Genomic DNA, 24,050 nt, shown 5'->3' on the forward strand with positions numbered 1-24,050 from the left:
GACAAAATGACTGAGGCCAAATTAAGTAATTTGTCGTGTAAAATTTATGTTCTCAACTCTTCTACTACCTCCATTTGAGTTGACACCCACCTCTCCTCCTTGTACTCAATGTCCAACACCACATGATATGATATATATATATATATATATATATATATATATATATATATATATATTGTACTCAATGTGTGTGTATAGACTTCACTGTATGTAAATTATATTACCTCCCATTCCCATAGGTATCCCCAGCAGCTCCCAATATAACATCCCCACACCCTAGCCTCTTGCTGGACAGAATTCAGAAAGTAATTCAGATTTTTACATTGGTGTAATATCTCATGCTATTAATTAAAGTAGTCATATTTATATACTTTTATTAAATATATATTAATTCTTTACAAAATTAGTTTATAATATACATAATTTAAAATAGAGCAAATACGTTTCTAGCATCTTTCTAGTTTCTAGAGTAGAAAATACGTTGCTTTCTTGTCTGATGTCCCGATTTTGTTTTCTTTTACTAATTTTATTTCTTATTTTTAGTGTTTTACTACTTCAATTCTCTTTTTTTTTTGTTGGGAAAATGGATTTCTATACAATTAATTGCACCACAGAGTATTATCTAGGAAAATGCTAAAAGCTACAAACGATTAATCTTAATTATTAGATTAAAATAAAAGTTAAAGATTAAAATATTTTAAATTTTATTTAATTATAAAATTTCTATAAGATTTATAAAAAAATTAAATATTTTAAAGATTTAATTTCTGTTGATATATATGATATTCTCTCTCTCTATATATATATATATATATATATATATATATATATATATGTATATTATTTTTTCTTATATTTATTATATATGATAATGATAATTGTTATGGGACGGAGGAAATATTACGTTATTTTATACTTAAAAATATCCATTTAATTTAGTTTTTAACTTTGTGAATAGAGAATACTTTGTTAACATTTATACACAAAAAAATTGATAAATAGATGAAAAAAAGTATTCCTTAAGTCTTGAATATAAACAATAAAAAAAATTAATTAAATTTCTTTTATTTAATGAGATTATTTTTAAAATATTCTTCATTTAATAAAGTTTAATACATTTTTATGTTCAAGTTTTAATAAATTATAGTTTAGAAAGAAAAAAACTTATTTTTAATAAGTTTGAAACCAGTTTTGTTTTGCTTATAATCAAAACCGAAAGAAATAATAAATTTACAAAATTAATTTTACTACCATTAATTCATTTATAAATTTATTTCTTATCGTTAATATTATTTGAAATATAAGTAAAAAAATCATTAATGTTATATTGAAAAGATAAATTGATAATTATTTTAAGACTTATTTTTTTACAAGATTTTATTATGGGATTAAGAAAGTAAAATATAACTTGAACCTATGAAATTCTATTGTTCGGTTTTTATGCAGATATTTTTTTTTATTAATTTTGTGATTTTCTTGCAATTTTTTATTGATTACTATTATTGAGGACATCAATTAGTTGCAAACGTTGACAATACTAATAAATAATGACTGAGGCTATACTCATGGTAATTATATTGGTCAAATATGTAAGATTTATATGTTCTCAATTCTTCTTCTGCAGACTCCATTACCAAAATAAATTTTGATGTTTTACAAATATATATCTTGTTAATTTATTTATTTTTAGATCCCAAGTCAATTGGACCAAATCATTTCCACTATGTAGATATTCTATTTCTTTCTTTTAATAATATCAGCAGTATGATCCTAGCTAAAAAAATATTTTTTCAAATATACTATTTAAAATATCCTATGTGTGCGTCTGCAAACATTTTTGAAATTATGAGTAGACTAAAATCTATCAATTATAGATGGATTTTGAACTCATTGGAACGAAAGTGAGTGAAGTTCTAAAGAGGAACTGTTGCACAATTTATTCGAAGAGTGAGCGAGAGATTTTCCCAGGATCAAGAGAAGCATGAGGTGTTCATCGTGAAAGAAGATATTAGAATTTAAATGAAAATGAACATGAAAGAATAGAAAGTGAAGCAATTACAGATCATATAAATATTCTCAATATTTATATAATAGGGTGGATTTGTGTGTTTTTTAATGCTTAAGAAATAATTTAGATAAAAACATAAACTGGTGAGTCACTAAAATCTATTTTTTTTTAAAAAAAATATTTTTAATCCAACACTTTTATTAAATTTTTCGTTCAATAATTTTGGATGAGTCACAAACCCAAAAACATAAATAAATAAAGCAAAATCATATTTTAATTTATTTTAAATTGATTAAGAGCAAAAAAAAAACTTTTTTTTGTTGATTTTCATTATTGTTTTCATTTTCTATGTATTTTTTTCCTTTCGATTTTTCCTATATATTTTACTTTTATTTGGCTGAATAAATTTGAGTGTTCATATATAACTGGCTGTCCAAAAGCTGCATAATTATTAGTTGCTAAATTCACCTTATTAATGTCCTTCATGGTTAGGGCTTTAGAATTTAGTTACTCTCCTTATACTCACAGGAAAATTTAGGCCAGTATTTTTTCCAATGTACCTGAACTATAGTCAGTTATACATCCATGACACCAATTTGTGCAAGTTCTGTCTTTGCAGATTCAATTCAAAACATCATTCAATTCTCAGGTATCCAATAAAAATTATAAAATCACTCAATGAATTTCAGAAACCTTTTATTTCCCTTACCTCAATGAGCTAACTCCATACATAAATAGAGAAAGCAACAAAAGTACGTACCATCTCTGGTATTACTTTAATCAGCTTTATACTTCACATCTTTCTGATCAATAGAACTTCCCTCCAATCTTAATTATTAAACATGGATTCTACTTTTAGTTACTCAGCGGCTATCTTAAGAATAAAGTGTCAAAGATAAAATAGTGACTCGTACTATCAAAAATTGCATTAAAATTATCTTTTGTGCAAGATTTCTAAAAAACTTTGGAGCTAATGGTTTTAAATTGACATTGATATTTTGAAAAACAAAGGGCCTCCATTTTGGGACTGTGCTTGCACTTATTATGCAAGTGGTGTGTTTCTTTGTGGTCATCTTACGCACCAATTAAGAAAGAAGTAAAGGGCTCCTGTATTCTAGTAATTTTGGATCTTAATAGCAATAATGCAATATCTTTATTTTTCAATCAAACAAGGAAGCTATTAGAGCAAAAGGACAAGGTGTCCAAGCTGATAAACATGAGGTACCAAGAAAAAAAAAATGGAACTCTAAAATAGTCGAAGAAAAATCATGCTTAGGCAATTATTTGGATCCAACATGGCCAAAAGCATTATTTGCAAGAATCAAACAGAGCCCTCGCCATTATACTCTACACATTAACCACCAAGCAAGAATCAAACAAAGTGCTGATGTCTTTTTGAATTTGGATATAGAAACTCTCATTAAATAAAACAACCTGGTTTTGCTGCCTATGCTCTGGGGAAATTTTTAATTCGTTAACAATAATATTTTAGTTGCGTACACTAACTCCAAATTATCCCTGGTGGCAAAATCGTAAATTTGAAACTGCTGACCCGATGGACAAAGACTACACGTGGCCGTTTACCATTGGCCACTTCCAAAGACGGCATTGGAACCCATAAAACAAAAACTGCAACAAATAATTCGCCAATGGTAATGAAAGTAGTAACCAACTTCAAGTAGAATGAGAGATAGAGAGTAGCCAAAATGGGCATATGGAGAAACGAGATTTCAGAAGAAGCAAAGAAGCAGCTATGGCTATCAGGGCCAATGGTATTTGTGAGTGTGTTTCAATACAGTTTACAAATGATATCTCTCATGTTTGTAGGCCATTTGGACGAGTTGCTTCTAGCTGGTGTTTCTCTGGCTACTTCATTTGTAAATGTCACTGGTTTCAGTGTGCTGGTACGTTCACATGATTATATTCTTTGTTGTTATATTTCCTAGCTATAAATTGATGTTCACGAGTATTCCATCATTTTCATATACCAAGGCACAAGATAATAATATAATAATTCATATAACAAACCTTCTAGCTGTGTTTGAATTAAAGAAGCTCAAAAGTGCATCATGCAAGTTCTTTAGAGATTTTCAGTGGCTCGGAATGAAGCCTAAAAAGCTTCTTAGCCACACTAACTTGCAAGGGGGTGTTATGTTCAACTGCTACATAATTTAGCATTACTCTAGTAAAATTAACGTTAAGGAAATTTGCCGAAATTTGGAAAGTGGAAACAGAATAAAAAATGTCAATTTGGGTCAACCTCCAGATGAAATATCAAATTTCAAATTTATATGTATCATTGCTCCATACAAAAATACTATTTGTTGCTTATGTTGATTTGTTATTTAGCTAGGTATGTCAAGTGCACTTGACACATTTTGTGGTCAATCATATGGAGCACAGCAGTATCATATGGTTGGCATACACATGCAGAGAGCCATAGTGATCATCATGCTTGCTACTATACCAATGTCTTTTATTTGGGCATACTTGAGGCCTATTCTGGTTGTTCTGCATCAAGACAAAACAATTGCAGCACAAGCTCAACTATATGCCACATACTTGATCCCAAGCCTTTCAGCCAACGCTCTTCTTCGGTGCATTACTAAGTTCCTACAAACCCAGAACATTGTCCTTCCAATGATGCTAGCTTCTGGATTCACTACCTTAGCACATGCCCTTCTCTGTTGGCTTTTGGTTCTAAAATTTGGGCTTGGCATCAAAGGAGCTGCCATTGCATTTTGCATTTCAAATTGGCTTAACACGGTGCTACTAGCACTTTACATCAGGTTCTCCTCTTCCTGCAAAAGCACTTGGACTGGTTTCTCAAGGGAATCCTTGCAGAACATTCCTCAATTTCTCAGTCTTGCTTTTCCTTCAGCACTCATGGTCTGGTATGATCTTCGTTATTGACCAAAATTAACCTCTATAAAAAGATAACAACTTGCACACACCCAATTCATGAGCAAATTTTAGTACTCCGAAAGTAACTACTCATTTGATAGTTAGGCCTTGATTGGATAAACTTCTTCTAAACACACCATTAGTACTCTTATTTTGACGTTTTTATTTCATTTCAATCCCCAAAAAAATAGAGAAAAAAAAATAGCTAACATGTCAGGTGTCACGGTTTTAATGAAAGGAGTTTGTACTTTTTGAGTATTGAATTTTTTTTTCTCTAAATTAGTTAATATTCTTCTCCAACATCTAATACATATGCCTTGAGAAAAACTCAATTCTATTCCTTGTGATTCATAATGTGCATTGGAAAGTCTCATATGGTCTGCCATAGTTTCCAAGGTGCAGCATATAGACTTGTTAGACAATTTCACTTAATGCTAATTGGTTGAGATGAACTTTAACATGGCATTAGAGCCAATTAGTCCATCTCCATGTATAGCCTATTCTAGTAGCCAGTAGGCATCTGTGAGTTGAACAACTTTACTCAATGTCAAATAATTTTAAAATGAAATCTAATGATGTGAATAACCAATGTGATAATATGATTTAATTTCTGATCTCTGCTACTACTTTGTTACAGTCTAGAACAATGGACTTTTCAGATAATGGTACTCCTATCTGGGGCTCTTCCTAATCCAAAATTGCAAACATCAGTGCTTTCTATATGGTTAGTTACTTTTTTTTTAGTTAAGGTCTTAGAGCTATTCCATTTTATGATCAGGATTTTATATGGCATGTCACTACATAGATCTTTTATCTTCTGGATGCACCATTTTCATGAATTCTTATCAATAACCAATTGGACTTTTCTCATCCCCAGCTTTAATACAACTGGTCTGTTTTGGATGATACCATTTGGGGTCAGCGTTGCTGCAAGGTTAGTCTTTGATGCTATCTGTTCTACTTATAGTCTATTATTAAAAAAAGAAAAGTATGTTTGTAATTCATAGTTCATGAAGAGTAGTCAGCTAGTCATGGTCAGAAAATGTGTTTTCTATTACAACCATGAAGAAAAAAAAAATTAATGACTGACTAACTCTTACCACCAAAAAATAAATATTGCAATATCATGATTTATATATTATTGTTGGTTTACCAAGTCTAATTGCATTTTATATGTTTACTCTCAACAGTACAAGGATATCAAATGAACTAGGGGCTGGCTGTCCAAAAGCTGCATATTTAGCGGTTAAAGTCACCTTGTTAATGTCCTTCGTGGTTGGGGCTTTAGGATTTATTCTTCTCATGGTCACAAGAAACATTTGGGGGCATATTTTTACCAATATACCTGAAGTAATCCGTTATGTGGCATCCATGACACCAATTCTTGCAAGCTCTGTCTTTGTAGATTCAATTCAAACAGCATTATCAGGTATTGAGTAAAGTGATACCAAAAGTTGCACTAAAATTATCTTTTCCTCATAGTTTCTAAGAACCTTATGCATCATAACAGGATGAAGAAAATATATTTAAGTACAATGAAACAAATTAAATATTAATAAAAAATTTCAAAAGCAAGTATATGAGGAACATGAATGGATTCCACTTCATCTAGTTCCTATAAATGACAAGCACTACAGCAGTAGCCAAAAAAAAGTAAAGGTACTAATATTAAAATTGTGACACTTTGACACGTATGATTATTTTTCTCAATTTAAAGTAATTTTTAATTTAAAATAAGAAAAGAATGTTAATTTGAGAGTATTAACTATCAGAGTACATACTGAAAAAATAAAAAATTGTTCATGCTTGACATTGACATATTTTGTGTTAGGAAGAAGAAAACGCTATAGCCAAGTATAATAACCCACGTGCAGATTAGTTACGTGTAGTTAGTTAATTCAGTTGCAGGTTGTTAGAGTTTGTTAATCCTGTTAGTTAGGTTGGTTATACGTGTAAAGAAAGCTGCAGTATATAAAGGCTGAATGCATAATGAATAAACCATGCAAAAGCTTATTTCCAGAATTCCATTTCTCTTTTAGGAGGAGCCTTGTCTCGAACTAAGGCACATTATCCCCTCTACTCATAACAATTGGTCCGACCTGTCATCCATGACTGTCTTCCATGGCTGCCTCTACCCCTACTCCGGCTATGCCATAACACACCACCCTCTGTAGGAGTCATCCCTTCCGTCTCAGTTCCCACCTTCTCCTTATATACATCCAGCTCAATCCCTTGGGATTGATTTTGAGAGTACTCGGATCCGCTTACTAGCCTTGTGCGATACCCGGATGCCATGGCTTCCTTCTTCGGTGCAGCCACCACTGCCGCCGCTAGCTATTGATTTTGCGAGTACCCAACACCGTATGTTCAGCTTGTTTAGTACCACCACTCTGCAAACCATGCCACCTTCCATGGATCCTATAACGCCAACAACAACAACACCCACATCAGCTCCGTCCTCTTCCGCACAACCACCACCTACAGCAGCACCCACATCAGCTTCGTCCTCCTCCGCACAACCACCACCTACAGCAGCACCCACGTCAATTCCGCCTCCCTTGGCTGTTTCCCACCATCCCACACTCAAAACAGTCGCACCCATGGCTCCGCTGCCGCTTCCCCACTTTCATACGACCAACCACCACTTCCAGCTTAGTCGTTCGTTGCCCCTATCACTCCGCACTGCCCACTGTCTTTACCGCCACGACCATTGCCGCGAAATCCCTTATGGCAATGACACCAATTTGCTCGGCGATGATGCCATCAAGCATCAGATTCATCTGCGCTTGGTTTGGATTTTTTTCGTCGTCAAGACTTGGATTTGCTCTGTCTGTCATCGGCGACAACGTTCGCCACCACACCCGCCACCACATCCACCGAAGCCACCGCCTCAACCACAACCATGGCTGGCACAGGCTGAGCTTCTGTTTTACTCATGTTCTTTTTTTTCTGCACCCAACACCTTGAGGACAAGGTGTTTTTGATGGGCTAAGAAATGTTAGTAAGAAGAAAACGCTATAGCCAAGTATAATAACCCACGTGCAGATTAGTTACGTGTAGTTAGTTAATTCAGTTGCAGGTTGATAGAGTTTGTTAATCCTGTTCATTAGGTTGGTTATACGTGTAAAGAAAGCTGCAGTATATAAAGGCTGCATGCATAATGAATAAACCATGCAAAAGCTTATTTCCAGAATTCCATTTCTCTTTTAGGAGGAGCCTTGCCTCGAACTAAGGCACACTATCCCCTCTACTCATAACATTTTGTTTATTATATACATATGTGAACTTAACCTATGCTAATCCTTTGGGGTGTGAAAATTAAAGGTATTGTAAGAGGATGTGGTTGGCAGAAGCTTGGTGCATTTGTCAATCTTGGATCTTATTATCTTGTGGGGCTTCCCTTTGCAATTGTGTTGGCTTTTGTCCTCCATATCAAAGGAGAGGTAAGATTTAGCCAATCTTGTATCATTTTTTTAATGTACTTAATTAGTAGTATAATGAATTTGTTTAATTGGAGTTAGTGCTTTTAGGGGCTCCTTTTAGGGATTGTGATTGCACTTACTATGCAAGTGGTGGGTTTCCTTGTCATCACGTTGCGCACCAATTGGGAGAAAGAAGTAAGTCTTCGTTCAAATCACTGGTGTTATCAATTTTCAATTTTGGAGGAAATGTAAGATTGGTCGGTGGTTGAGAAAGAAAGGAATGAGGGAAAGGTCACCCATTCGATCTTCATTTGTCTGCTTATAAAAACTAATAAATAAATAATTAATATTTGTCTATAAAAAAAATTCTAACTTTGGATCATACCATCAATAACGCAATATCTTTATATATACTGTTCAGGCAAATAAGGCAGCAAAAAGAATAAGAAGCAACGGAGTGCCAACTGATGCAAATGCACTGCCAAGAGACCAAAATGAAAATCTTCGACAGTTGAACAGTAATTATGCTTAGTGATTCTGATTATTTAGAAAAGCAGTTTTTAGTGAACATTTTTTTTGGTACAACTATTTTGTATATAAAAGGAAAGTGCCCTCGTAGATTCATAATTAGGCTGTTAAAATCAAACCAAAGACTAAATTAGCAGTGGGAGAATGAATGGTTCACAATTTAATAGAATTTCGTATGATATTAATAAAAAAAAATATTATGTTAATCTAAATACATTTTTGCTATTTTCTCTAATATTAAATGTTTCTATTGTTAATACAATCTTTCATTTCTGCTGTATTCAATTAAAATAATATATATTTAAAATATGCATATTTAGTAAAGGCCAAGTGTGGCATTAGATTTTAACTCAGAAAGTAAATTTTTTAGTGTACAATAATTACAATGGGAATATTAAACCTATGATTTATCCTAACCCCTTGTCTGCTAGTCCGATCCCAGGGAGTTTGCTCATAATATCTAGCTAGTGTGCGGTTGAATCATAGATCATGATTTTCTACGGTGTTTTTTCAAACCTAGATCTCAATCACGAATTAAAAAAATGACCTCATCCAATGAGATGTGTCATCGCGCGCAATTGGTGCCATTCAAAATTAATTGATGGAAGAAAGATAAAGAAATAAATATGTACAAAACTTTTAAATGAAAAGTGAACGAGAGAAAGCAATACTGTTAACATTATCGTTTTTAGAGTATTCATTAGCGTTGTTAGCTCTAAAAAAAAAGTGTTATGCCCTTCAACATTTTGAACTCGTACCAGCTATTAAGGCAGCCGCGTTTGCACCCCTCATTTTTTACAATTCATTAAATTTGTAAATAAAATTTTATATTTTTATATTTTATTTTATTTATATTTATATAATTAAATCTATTAATTTTATTTTTTATAATTTATTCCCACTAATTTAGGATCTTAAATCTGCCACTCCATTTAGGGTTGAGATGGTGAATGGAAGATCATCTAGGAGACACAAGAGACATATGTATCATCCCTATTGGTGTGATAATCCCTTTTATTCCATGTACCTCTTTGTCCTTTGGGAGACTATAGGCATGATTCTTCTTGATTATCTTCATCTGTCTCGGGTAGGACATTGTCCCCATCATGTTTCTGGCAAGGCTAGAAAGCTAGAGGAGAATGTCGCTTCATCATCTCCTCATTGTCCATGGATGTGGGCCTTTGGTGTACAATCAACATAGGATGTGTGTGATGTATTATTCTTTTCCCCTTTTGGTGTATTCGTTTTGTTAATGGGTGGATTTTCGGTATATGTTGTGTATTTATTCTATGTTTACATACATATTTTTATAACCAAATTAAATTAAGAGTTGGTTGATGACATGTAACCAAAGCGAATCATCGCCTATAATAATGTTACTCAACTTAATTAGACAGGATTAAAAATATACCAATGAAATTAAGAGTTGGTTGATGACATGTAATGCAAGCAGATCGTCGCTCATAATAATGTTACTCAACTTAGTCGGGATTAAAAATATATCAATGAAAGAGATAAATGTCAACACTATAATTTATGCTTAAGGTTTTATATAATTTATAAATAAATTTGCATTTTAATCTCTACAGATACATAGAATGACTATATTTTCATATGCAAACATTTAATTATATAAGATGAAATTATTTTATTATATTTGTTTCATGAATCAAATTAATTTAAAAATATAAAAAAAATATTATTTAATTTGATTTAGTTTCAAAGATCATACTACCTTTGTCTTTTTTCATGAATCAAATGTGTGTAAGACACCTTTTTGAGCTTGTCTTTTTCTTTATAAATCTCATTTTAAATTGTTTTTTTATTAATTAATTTTTTATCTAAATATCTTAATAATTTTACAATAAATTTTATAAATTAATAAAATAAATTTATTCTCTTTTATAAGAATTGAAAAAGATGACCGACACACATTAATTTTTCTTTTTTTGAAAAGCAATTAAGTGAAAATTGTGAGATGATGACTCTCAATAAATTTGAGTTTAATTTTTGAAAAATAATATTCTATTTATTCTATTATAATTATTGTTCTAAGTTATTAAGATATTTTGCACATATCAAAGAGATCAAGAAAACTAAGTGAATATTCAAATGGGTAACAAATATTCCTTCTAATTTAAAAACTACGATAAAAAAATTAACATAGTATCATATAATTCAATATTATATTGAATTAACATAATTTAATGTAAGATTATTTATTTTGTATTTTATAAAAAACATATTGTAAATAATATATAACAAATTTATTTATATTTTTTCTCCCGTGGAATATCCTTTTCTATCCCTATATATATAGGGATAATTTGTGCAAGTACTTATAGATGTGGGTATTTTTACCATAAATAAATCTTTTAATTTACTACTATTTTTTTGGTCAACACTGTGCTCATAAAGGTCCTCACACACATATTCCAAGGTTAGACCTCATAATAAGAGAATGGTCCTTTTTTCTTCTTTTATCTTGACCTATATCCAATGCCTTAATAACTCTTTGCCCCTACATATGTGATTGTTGCCCTTCTCAAGGTGATTGTGTCCAATTATATTATTGATGTTAGACAAATTAAATTAGGTCCCGCAAAGTCCAACTTGATTGGCATAACTTGTCGGGTCCATTATATTTTATTCTGACACATACTTAATGTAAAAATTATATTTAAGATTAGTTTAAATAAAAAATTAAAATATTTTAATAATTTAAAATGAATCTTATCAAAATTAATTATATACAATCTTAAAATAAAATAGAAAACATCAAACTAATAAATTACACTATCAATAATTTTATATAAAATATTTTTATTGATTTAATCATTAAATTGTAATTTTTATTATATTAATTTTTTTGTCAAATTTTATAAAATTAAACATTTATAGGCATATAATACAAGATTCTTATTTTTTATATATTATAAAAATGAAATTATATCAATTATATATATGCTAATGTAAGTATTAAATAATTTTGTATTAATATAAGATTGTTTAGATAATCTATTTGATAAAAAAATTAAATCTAATGTTAAATTTTAAAATATTATTGTCCAATAAAAAAATGTATTATATTTTTGTCTAATTGATATATATATATATATATGAGAGAGAGAGAGGGGGGGGGAGATAAAGTCACATAATCAATTGAACAAGTTATGTAAATTTTAATAAATTCATGTAAAGTGTATTTTATTCTTGGTCATTCTTCACAATAAAAGACAATAACGGATCCCCCCCCCCCCCCCCTAACAATCATAATATGAGTATTTTTCATAGTCTCATTATTTTCATGCTTTCAATTAAATATTCTTACTCTTTTCTTTTTTTATTTAGATTTAGATGTGCTTTTCACTCACTATACTACAATTAACTAAAACTTTCTCTCAACTGTTTCAAATTCTCTTTGTTTTATCTTTAAGCATATCCAACTCTTTTAATACTTTTTGGTAATTAATTATTGTAATTAAGATTTTTGAGTTTCTTGTGAAACTTAATATACTTAAAATTCTTCATCATGCCAAATATGTGTTTTGTGAGAATGAAAACTAAAATATTTTCTTACATATTGGACGTATTTTGGCAATTAAATTATCCTAATTGAGTATAAAGTACAAAATAAGATATTCCCTTCATTCTAAAATAATCCTTTAATTAAAGTTATGACACACTAATTAAAAATATTCAAGTGATATAAATTTAAAGAAAAATATCCTTAATTTTTCAACTACTATTTTCATAAATGACCCTATTAATTATATCTATCCATCAATGATAAATACATTATGCTTTTCAGTAACTTTTTTTTTTGTCTCATTTCAATGCAAGCTAAGTATCAATTTATATTGTTAATCATATCTCAGAATATTATTGAGGAAAATAGCTTAAAAATATTAAAAGGAGAATTTATTTAGAATAAAATTAAGAGGTTAAAATAACTATTATTTTAGAATAAAAAGTATTAATTTACATATACCAGTATTGTCTCCACAACTTAAAACTTTTAGTTCCAGCACTGATACTGATAAAAGACTACGTCAATTGTGTGTGGTGGTGGGTTGGGGGAGGGGCTATTTGCCAAAACTCTATGCACATTAATACTATGGCTGTTACAGCAGAGTTCATTATTACTACCATTTCTCAGTTTTTTTTAATACTCTGGTAGTATTTTAAGACATTATTAATTTATGTAAACATTTAATATTATTGATTAACTAAAAATCATTTTAAATATGAATTTCAAAATAAATAATAATTACAAAATTTATTAGTCTTATCGTATATATTACAATATATAGTTGAATAGTAGTAAAATAATCTTTACAGTACATTTTATTTAAATTCTTTTTAATGTGTATCCATATTGATTATTAAAAGATAGATACTGACTAATATCATTGGTCAGTAAGAATCTTATTAAAAAAATTAATTTTTTATTAAAATATCTTATATTGCAAAATATAATTTCATTTACTTCTTATATTTTAAATTAGTAAACATATTTAATGAAGTATTTCTTTCCCTGTACCAAACAAAACATATTTAATAAAGTATATTTAAAACTATTTAATTGATATATTTATAGTCAAACATTAAAAAATTATTTGTTGTTCTTGACAATGTACATTTAACACCAAAAAACTGAAGAACAATAAGCGTAGAGAATGAGGACGTTTTTTATTTTTTATTTTTACTTTTAGGAGAGAAAACAAACAAATTAAAACACGTAAGACCAATAAAAAAATTATTTTCTTTCATGAGAGTGAGAAATTATGAATAAACACTCTTCAATAAAATATGTTACATTATAATATACTCCCTTTTATTGTTTTTCTTTATAAAACTCGATACACTAATTTATTAATTAGTATTTAAAAACTAATTAATTTAATCAATAATATTAAATTATTTTTCAAAATTACTCCTAATATTAATAAGACATGTTCTTATTATTTTTCAAACATTTTTATTAATTTTGATTCGTTAATTTCCTTAATCATTAAAATATTTATGGAATTAACTTTTATTGGCTATGATGTAAATCGTCATTTTGAGATTCTAAAAATAATTTTTATGCAAAGTAAAGTTAAACTCTCAAAAAACTTAAGACACTTCTTTTTACTATTTATTGAACTAAAAGAATGACTCTGAATTAAAGATATTTTTTGTAACAAATATTTTAGATTTTTTTTTATAAAAAGAACAAAGTTAAATCTCTAATTTAGTTAAAGATTGAAGGGAATAAATTTTAATGTTTATTGTTTAAAATATTAAATATATATGAAAAATGTCAAATATTCATTAAAGACACTCGGTAACTAATCTTTTTTCACATTTGGTAAGTCAAACCTATGACATAAATTCTTAATATGTAAGGTGTTCAGAGTCAAAGGAGTTACACCAATGAGTCGAAAACACAGTTATGCAATTAATGTCTTCACAATAAAGTTTCATTTTAATGACGTGCCTTTAACTCCAATATAAAAATGTCGAAAAATTATATTCAAATTTTATTAGTATTTCATCTCAACTAAGGTCAAAGCTACAGAGCCACGTTTCCGCAAAAGATCGGGGCTACAGAGTCACCATGCAAAGGACGTAAGCATGTTTGGCTTTTTTGTTTGAAAAGTTTATCGAAGATTCCGATAATAAATTCAAAGTTTTTAATAGCATTTAATATTTAATGTTATAACGTATTCTCATAATAAATTTTAGTAAAAAAAAATTGTTGATTGTTTTTTCTTTTAGAAAAAGCCTTTAGGAGAGTGGATATCCTCTCCCACGTTTGATTTTCACTTATATTTTCTCATATGAAAATCTCTACCATTAAAATCTCATATCTTCATTTTTTTGTTTTTAAATTTTATTTCTTTTACTTTTTATTACAAATTGTACTTTCACATAACCAAAATGTTACATGAAAGAATCCCATTCCCAAAATTTTACATATTTTTTACCCATCTGGAAAATCTGAAAATCAAACCTATAAGTTACAACTACTGTGAGCAAAAGCATCCATCAAATGTACCAATCCATTCTGGCATTTATTAATTATTTTTAATCATTAAAATTTAATAGTTATATATATATATATATATATATATATATATATATATATATGTGTGTGTGTGTGTGTTTATATAATATTTAATTTTTTATTATGATATAATATTAAATGTTATTAATGTATTTATATTATAATTTTAATAAATAAAAAAGTATTTATTGATTTCTTGACGATGCTGTTAACATTTGAGAGGATCCCAATTAATATATATCATCATCTTGGAGAAATTTTGTCTTATTATCTGTGAGAGTTGAGCACAAGAGAGAATAATGGCCTTATGGAAAGAGGAAGCCAAGAAGCAACTATGGCTGGCAGGGCCAATGGTATTTGTTAGTGTGTTTCAGTATAGTTTACAAGTGATATCTCTCGTGTTTGTAGGCCATTTGGATGAGTTGCTTCTGGCTAGTACTTCTTTGGCTACATCATTTGTCAATGCTACTGGTTTCAACGTGTTGGTAAGTTCACACTATTTTCTAATTTTATGTTATAGTTTTCCTATTTCCAGAATGTGAGATGAGATCTATCCATGCTTGCCGGTGCATATATATGGAAGTGTTCTTTCTCTGCCACCATTTTTGTTTATAGTATATACCAATACAAAACTTGCATCACTCTTGAAGTTGTATTTTTCTCAAACAGGCCAAATGTAAAAATAGTATGACTTTTTATAATTAGTACAAATTTCATTATTAACGAAGAGGGGAAATGCACGGGACAAGTTTTTAATAGACACTAGGTTTTTTTTAGGTGTCAAAGTGTTAAGTATCATTTGACATCAGTCTGTAAGACATATGTTCATTAATTAGACAGTACTCGTCAAGTGTCTAGCTAGTTTTTTCTGTCTATTCAGATTTACACAAGTAGTTAAGATTGTGGTACGAATTTCCACTTTCTTTATAGTGTGTGTTCGAATATCTCTGAGACCATTTTTCCTGTTTGATGAGTGATTCTCACTCGAAAAATCTCTGATAGCTAAAGACTAGTTAAGTAATTCTAATTAAGGGAAATTACTTATAAATCAGGCCTGTATTATAATCTTTTAGATAGACCTCTGTTGACAATTCAGATATGTCATTGGTGCCATTGTATTAAGGATGTCTCTCTGTTTTACTACGTTTATTATTAAAAAAAAAAAAAAAAAAAACTAGATTCTTCTCGTATAATTGAGCCCACGCTTTACTTTGTTTGTGGTGTTCATGCCAGAACCCATACTTTTTTTTGGGTTGAAAACCAAATTATTCCTTTACTTTTTCACAGGGAAACAAGCTAGAAACATTTTCAGCACTACACCTTTCATCAATTTTACTTTGTTAATTATAACGTTTTAATTAGTGTCAATCAAATATGAGTAAATTTTCATTAATTGATGCTTAGCTTCAATTGAAACATTTAATCAAGAAATTTTAAGAAAATAAAAAGTAAGTAAAGAATTTAAATAGACAATCAAATACAGTCTTACTCAGTAAACATGTATTTTCTATATTGTATATTATCATTATTATTATGCACTTTTTTATTCTTATGTATGATGCTAATCTTTCTGCCTAATGTTCATGGCTCACTTCACTTAGATGGGTATGTCAAGCGCACTAGACACATTTTGTGGTCAAGCATATGGAGCAAAGCAGTTTCACATGCTTGGTGTACACACCCAAGGTGCCATGTTGGTTCTCACCCTTGTTACCATACCCCTCTCCATTATTTGGGTATTCTTAGGGCCTATTCTAGTTGCTCTCCATCAAGACAAAGAAATTGCTGCACATGCTCAACTATATGCCAGATACTTGATCCCAAGCCTTTCGGCCAATGGTCTTCTTCGGTGCATTACTAAGTTCCTACAAACCCAAAACATAGTCTTTCCTATGGTGCTAGCCACTGGACTTACTAGCTTCTTACACTTCTTTCTGTGTTGGGTTTTGGTTCAAAAAGTTGGGCTTGGCATCAAAGGATCTGCCATTGCAATTTGCATTTCTAATTGGTTTAACACCATAATACTTGCTCTTTATATAAAGCTCTCCCCTTCGTGCAAAACAACTTGGACTGGTTTCTCAAAGGAATCATTGCATAACATCCCTAAATTTCTCAAACTTGCTTTTCCTTCAACACTCATGGTGTGGTATGATATTCTTTTCTTAACCAAAATTTGTTTCCATATAATATAACAACTTGCATTGCAACCAACATAGCAAGATATGATCATTACTTTAGTCAATTGTTTAATTCATTACATTAAATTAATCCTAAAAAAAAATGCAAACTAGTCATTTAGTCCGTCATGTTTGTGTCATCAATTTGGTTCTTGAAGCACAAAAATCAATGACTTTAATTATCTTAGGGACAAGTTGATGTCACTCATAAATAAAGGACTGATGCAATATATACATGTCATATTTTGGGAAGATTAGATGTACATTATTTTAATTTATGTTGTTCTTCGCATATCAGATAGAGATAACTAGCAAAAACTTTTTTTTTTCCTTAATGTGAATAACTACTCATGCTGAGAAGTTCTAATTGCTATACTCCTATTGTTTCACTATGTTGCAGCTTAGAATCATGGACGTTTGAAATAATGGTGCTTCTGTCTGGTGCTCTTCCTGATGCGAAATTGCAAACTTCGATGCTTTCGATATGGTTAGTTTTTCTGCTAATATCTTAGGGGCTATGCCATATGCTATTATATCCATCTTCCTCATTCAGTGTGTGTTTACGGTAAGGTCAATAAGGCCTTTGCCGCCTTAGGCCATTAATAAGAAAAAGTTTTTGATATTATATATATTTGTTGAGGGACATAAAGTTACAATAACTAATTAAATATATTCACAGTAATAAAAATGTGAAGATATCAATGAGATTGCAGTCATTAAATTTTCAATGTTATCCAACCCATTGTATGCCTATATATATGAGCGTGCGTGAGTATATGTGCTCGTGCGTTCGTGCGTGCATGAACATTTTTTGGTGTCTGGTCGACTTCGTGGCTCGAGACTTGGCTTGACTACTGTATGTTTTATATATATATATATATATATATATATATATATATATATATATATATATATATATATGCTATTATATTCATCTTTCTCATTTGAAAACCCCTTTCTTCCCTTGTTAATGATCAATTGTATTTTTTTCATCCCAGCCTTAACACATCTGGTATATTTTGGATGATACCATTTGGAATTAGTGCTGCTGGAAGGTTAGTCTTTCGTGCTGAACTGTATTGTTTATATTCTATATATTATTTTCCATAACAGATTAAAATAAAAATGTGCATGCATGCTATATTACCATATGTAATGTTGCAGTCATATATATTTTTTGCTTATTATTGACCCTAACAAATCTCATTACATGTTTCCACTTAAACAGTACAAGGATCTCAAATGAATTAGGGGCTGGTAGTCCAAAAGCTGCATATTTAGCAGTTAAAGTCACCATGTTCTTGGCCTCTGCAGTGGGGATTTTAGAATTTGCTTCCCTTATGATATTATGGAGAGTTTGGGGCCGTGTTTTTACCAATGTACATGAAGTGGTCAAATATGTGACTTCCATGATGCCACTTGTTGCTAGCTCTACCTTTATAGATTCAATCCAAACAGCATTTCAAGGTATTGAGTAAAACCATTCAATGATATGAGGTTCAAAAATGTCCATTTTCCCCGGTTGATTAAGTATTCAGGAATTGGATTAAATTGATCATTTCAAGGAAAACTAAATAGTATCATCCAGTTCCATCACTTTTCTTATTTTACTATCATATTACTAGTTCAATCTCATCTAAATTAAGCGATTTAGATTAAATTTATTTTCAATATTTATTTTTTATTGATATTGGAAAAAACTGCTGTTGGATTTAGTTTGTTAGTTACTCTATTGTACAATTAACTGTTAATCAGTTAGCTTTCATGATAATATTTCATATTAATGTAACTCAACACCTGTTCATATTTTTTTATTTGATTTTTTCAGTTTACATTGAATTGAAACGAATTATATATAAATACCCTACTAGTTGAACTAAACACTATCGAATGCAATTTGAATGCAATCAAATACCTTAAAATCATTTATTGAGGAACCTAAGTGTTTATCTGTAAATGCTTGCGAACTTTGCTAATTCCTTCATTGTGAACAGGTGTTGCCAGAGGATGTGGTTGGCAGAAACTTGGTGCATATGTCAATCTAGGGTCATATTATTTTTTGGGAGTTCCTTTTTCCGTTGTGTCAGCTTTTGTCTTCCACATGAAAGGACAGGTAAAATATAACCATTTTATTATTAAAAAAAATCTTATAGTAAATATTAATATCCTTCAGAATTTGGTTTTTAGCTGAAACTAATAACATCGTGTAATTTGTATAATCAAGCTCACTTAGTAGCATAAGGCTATTGTTTGTTATTGGTTTGTATCTGGCATGATATATAGTGAACATGCATGTCCAATTGAAGCTAGTGATTATCTTGATTCTTCATAATTACAGGGGCTATTTTTAGGGATCCTAATAGCACTTACTGTGCAAGTGGTGTGTTTCCTTCTGGTCACCTTACGCGCCAATTGGGAGAAAGAAGTAAGTTGTCCTATCTTCAACTCAGTTCTTATTATCAACAACTCTGCATGACTGCATACTAACACAGATAGAAATATGATAGGAGAACAAAAAAAATTGGATGCATTCTGGTTGATAGTGATTGATTTAAATACAGATTAGCACTAACAACCAATGGCTACAAAAGATAAAGAGTGACTAGGAAATAGATAAGAAAAATGAGAACAATTTGATACTCTAGATAAGATAAAAAGTTTGTTACACAACTTTAGGTAAATATTATTATATCTTAAATTTTATCCTTTTCTAATTATTCCTTAACTAATAGCAGTGTCTCTTCGTTGTTCAGGCAAAAAAGGCAGCAAAAAGAGTAGGAGGCGATGGAGTCCAACTTGGGGACCTTCCGTGTGACCAAAATGCCAATACTGCTTGATAGTTGAAGAATTTTAATTCTAGTTTTACGTGTAGAACTAGTGACTTATCTTGGAATAATAATGTTGGTTATATGAATCCGAAACTGAGATCAACATCAATGTACCTAGAGCACAACCATAGTTATTCGTTAGCATAACACTACAAAAACAGTAATCCCCGCTGGAATTCAGTTATCTGATAAATTTTGATTTAGTTTCTTTTAAAAGTGAGGTGTAACACCCGTTTTTTTTAAATTAAATAAAAAGATTTTTATTTAAAAATTAATAAAATTTTTAGAAATTAAATAAAAAAGAAAAAATGATTTTTGTTAATTAAAATAAAGGTTTAATAATATTAAAAAATAAATAGTAAAATTATGTTTTAGAAAATAAATGGATATTTTAATTGATTATTTATTTAATGAAATAGTAAAATAAAGTTCATTTTTATAAAATGATAAAATAAAAAAAATAGAGTAAATAATAGGTTCAAATTACCCAAGACATATCATATCAATTTTTAAATTTACGATATGTTTCTACGCTCTCTTTTTCTTTCAAATTCGTTTTCCCTTCTTCCTCTTCTAAAACTCTTTTTTCCGCATACACCCACATCTGTCTTAGTCAAACTACTATCTCAAACTCATTAACCGTTGGATCATCCTGAAATTCGAACACCACTTTCAGAATTCAACTTTTCACATTTCCACCGTTGGGATTTGTGACATAATGTCTGTAAGGGATGAGTTTATTGCAATTGGGGTTAGAGTGAACATGTGTAAGGATCCTTAAAGGATCAAATCAGGATTAATTTTTGGGTGTTTTATGCGTTTTAATTTTGTTTGTACAATGATAACTACGAATTGTTCATGTTTCATGGGTCAATTGATGCACTGATGCGAATTGGATGGTTTAATTGAGTGTTGGGCTATGAATGTTAGAAACCTAGAAATTTAGAAATTCTTAATTCTTGCATGTTTTCTTGAAATTTATTAAGGGGTTTTGTTCCCCATGATGTGATCACATGTTCTATACTATTAACAGAATGAATAAGTGAATGATTATATGCCTTCAATATTGGAAGATTGTTATTGTATATATATATATATATATATATATATATATATATATAGGAAGTGATAATGTGTTAGTGAGAAGGTGTGATAAGACATGTATTGAGAACAAGTGTGGGATTAATACGTTCCTTAATGTGATTATACATGTTATTGTGAAGTGTAAAGTGATGGCATTGAATTGTGAGCTATGAATTGTACAATCACACAACTCTAAGACTCTTTAAGGGTGACGAGTTTTTGCACGACGAGTGATAACTGCTAAATATGAACTATTTTTTATAATAAAAATATCTTTAAAAATATTTATTTAACAGTTATTTTTGGCTTAAATATTAGGAATTGATATTTTTCTTATTTATGGCTTGCAGATATGAAAAGGAGGGATTAAAAGCAAAACAAAAAATCTAGAAAATATCAAAAATATAAATAAGGAAGATTTTTTGGCATCAGACCCAAGTCCATTCCAGCAACTATAGAAAGGGAGTCAAGCTCAAGTCCACTCCAGTAACTATAAAAAAAAGGAGTCAAGTCAAGGAGAAAAGACACTACCCCGAAGACTCAGAGCTCTCTAATGAGTACATCCTGAGTGTCTCTAGCAAGGGAAATCTTTCATTCTCCTCCATCAGATCCTATATCCCATTTCTAGTGTAAGGCATCTTATGGCTATGAGAGACTAAACCCTCAGTTAGGGTCTGACAGACCTAAAAAGCCAAAAGATGTATTGTACACTTCATGTTTATCGATGGAAACAAATGTTTTTTTCTACTATCCTTTCTTATTTTAATTTCATGTATCATTCATCCTTGCATTATCTTTAGGGGTTAGGTGCTCAATAGAGGGTAATCCTTAATAGAACAAGGAATGTCTTACATGCATCAGTTTTAGGGATTAGTCGCTCGACAGAGAATAATTTCTAATAGAACTAAAAGAAAGTAATATCTTAATAAAATCATTGCTAGACATAAAGTGATTGCATTATGCCCATGCATCAAAGCAAACATCTAGAATTAGAACATCATGCATTTTATCTATTGAGTCTTTGCAAAGACATTTGGGAGATAGATAGGCTTGTCATCGTGAAACATCAGGAACAAGTATTCTAACAGATGTGGATAGGAAAAATTCACCAAATTGATATAGAAAAATCTAAAATAATACATCTTAGGAAAATAAGGCAGACTAGGTCCCAATATTATCATATTCTGAATTTATCTTTCTTTATCTTCATCTTAATCTTTCATTTTTCTTGTCTTTTTCTTTTCTTATCTTATCTTTTTTATCTTCTATTTTTTTAATCTTTATCATCTTTTAATTTAAATCTTTTATCGTTTCTTTTAAATCTTTATCTTATCTCCTGTCATTCTTTATTAATTATTTTCCTTATCTCTTACTTGTAAATTAGGTTTGCATCAATTTAAATACAAACAAAGTCCATGTGGATTCGACACTCAGACTTCTGAGTACTTTACTACTTGTGACAAATTGGTGCAATTGCCAACGAGTTAACAACGAGTTTTGTAATGAGATCCACTGTGGGAACCCGACAAGTTGAATCACTTTAAGGCACGATGAGTTAAAATAATTTTTAAAATAATTGAGTAGTTGGGTATATTGCATAGTTTATAGGTAAAGTCTATGTTTGTGTCATGTATATATTAATATTGTGTGAGGTATTTATGATTCATGAGGTGTGATAATATGTTACTTTGGGATTATAACATTGTGATTGAGATTGAGTGTATGTGATAAGTTGAGTATGTGTTAAATTGTGAGATCACACGTGTATTGAGATGTTGTGTACATTGAGTTGTGAGTTATGAATCGTACAATCATACAACTGTAAGACCCTTTAAGGGAAACGAGTTAATGTGCAACAAGTATTGTGATGGGGTCCATTGTGGCAACCCGACGAGTTGAATCACTTTGAAACGCGATGAGTTAAAATTATTTTAAGAACAATTGATGAGTTGTGTGTGTTGTATAATTCATAGATAGAGTCTGCATGTTAAAATATTTTCTGGGTTGGACATGAATCAGGAGAGAAAGACCCTGATGGACTCTTCGGAGTCTAGGCCTTGGGAGTAAATACACCCGGTTTGACTGATCTTCCTATGATTTTACCTAGTAAGAGTGACCTGACTTACCAGTGTGTGGTCTGTCTTGTCATGTACTCCTAGGTGTCCGACGAGATTTTTCACTGACATGGTATCACATTGCATATAGGATTGAGTCTTAGTGTATCTGTTGCATAATGTCTGTGTAATGATCATTGTGACTTGTTACGTGATGGTGGATAATGAATTCTATGAGTGTGAGATGTTGTGTTGTACTTGAGATTTGTTGTTCTGAACACGTGATTAATGTAAATGTGTGAAACGTGATTTTGTGATTAAATCATTGATAACTGCTAAATAATTGTACTTTGATAATAGAAAATAAAGTAAAATTATCTTTAAAAATAATTATTTAGTAGTTATTTGCGCTTAAGTGTTAAAGAATTGATGTTTCATTAAATTTGACTGCAGATATAAAAACTGGAGGGGCTAAAAGCAAAAAGTGGAAAATAACGAAGAAAAAAAATAAGAAATCAGAAAAGACCCAGCCCAGTGCCTCGCTCAGCGTGCAGCTCGCGCTAAGAGAGACAGAAGACACAGGTGCTAAGCGAGGCGTTAAGCACAAGAGTCACAACTCACAACAAAAATAGAACATGCTAAGCGAGAGGAGCCCGCTGAGTGCGCGATCCAATAGAACTAAATGCGCTAAGCACGAGGAGCCCGCTAAGCGCATGATCTACACGCGCTAAGCAAGGGAGGTCGCGCTAAGCGAGCTTACGAAGGCCTAAAGCCCACTTCAACAGCTATAAATAGAGAGCTAGGCCAAGGGGAAATGACACACCAAGTCCCAGAGTATTCTCACTACTACCTAGAGCCTGAAAACTCTTCCTTAGGGAATTCTCTTCTCTCTTTCATCATTTTTCCCTTTCTTTCTTTCACCCCTTTTCTCTCATCAGTTCTCATCCATTGTAAAGCCCTCAATGGCCATGAGTGGCTAAGCCCCTAGTTAAGG

General features: G+C 30.6%; 2 protein-coding genes across 5 annotated transcripts; both read left to right on the forward strand.

The window, feature by feature from the left end:
- The first annotated feature begins 3,521 nt into the window (after positions 1 to 3,521).
- On the forward strand, positions 3,522 to 9,031 carry LOC114418655 (protein DETOXIFICATION 16-like). 4 transcript variants are annotated; one of them, XR_003668076.1, is made up of 8 exons: positions 3,522 to 3,912; positions 4,358 to 4,902; positions 5,550 to 5,636; positions 5,790 to 5,846; positions 6,103 to 6,341; positions 8,237 to 8,355; positions 8,434 to 8,529; positions 8,756 to 8,776. XR_003668076.1 is itself a non-coding variant. In XM_028384114.1 (8 exons), exons 1-8 carry the CDS (start codon positions 3,723 to 3,725, stop codon positions 8,864 to 8,866), a joined length of 1,431 nt encoding a protein of 476 aa, XP_028239915.1. In that variant the 5' UTR covers positions 3,551 to 3,722; the 3' UTR covers positions 8,867 to 9,031. The 4 variants fall into 4 exon arrangements, 3 of the variants coding, with proteins under 3 accessions (XP_028239915.1, XP_028239916.1, XP_028239914.1); XM_028384114.1 differs by having other exon boundaries at positions 3,551 to 3,912; positions 4,362 to 4,902; positions 8,443 to 8,529; positions 8,756 to 9,031; XM_028384115.1 differs by having other exon boundaries at positions 3,560 to 3,912; positions 4,358 to 4,797; positions 8,443 to 8,529; positions 8,756 to 9,031.
- Positions 9,032 to 15,153: 6,122 nt separating this feature from the next.
- LOC114419237 (protein DETOXIFICATION 16-like) lies at positions 15,154 to 20,135 on the forward strand. The gene is made up of 8 exons (XM_028384875.1): positions 15,154 to 15,399; positions 16,516 to 17,060; positions 17,492 to 17,578; positions 18,090 to 18,146; positions 18,320 to 18,558; positions 19,086 to 19,204; positions 19,430 to 19,516; positions 19,845 to 20,135. The coding sequence occupies exons 1-8, from the start codon at positions 15,214 to 15,216 to the stop codon at positions 19,926 to 19,928; spliced, it is 1,404 nt and encodes a 467-aa protein (XP_028240676.1). The 5' UTR covers positions 15,154 to 15,213; the 3' UTR covers positions 19,929 to 20,135.
- Positions 20,136 to 24,050: the final 3,915 nt, after the last annotated feature.

The sequence above is a fragment of the Glycine soja genome, chromosome 7, assembly GCF_004193775.1.
Source record: "Glycine soja cultivar W05 chromosome 7, ASM419377v2, whole genome shotgun sequence".
NCBI classification, from domain to species: domain Eukaryota; kingdom Viridiplantae; phylum Streptophyta; class Magnoliopsida; order Fabales; family Fabaceae; genus Glycine; species Glycine soja.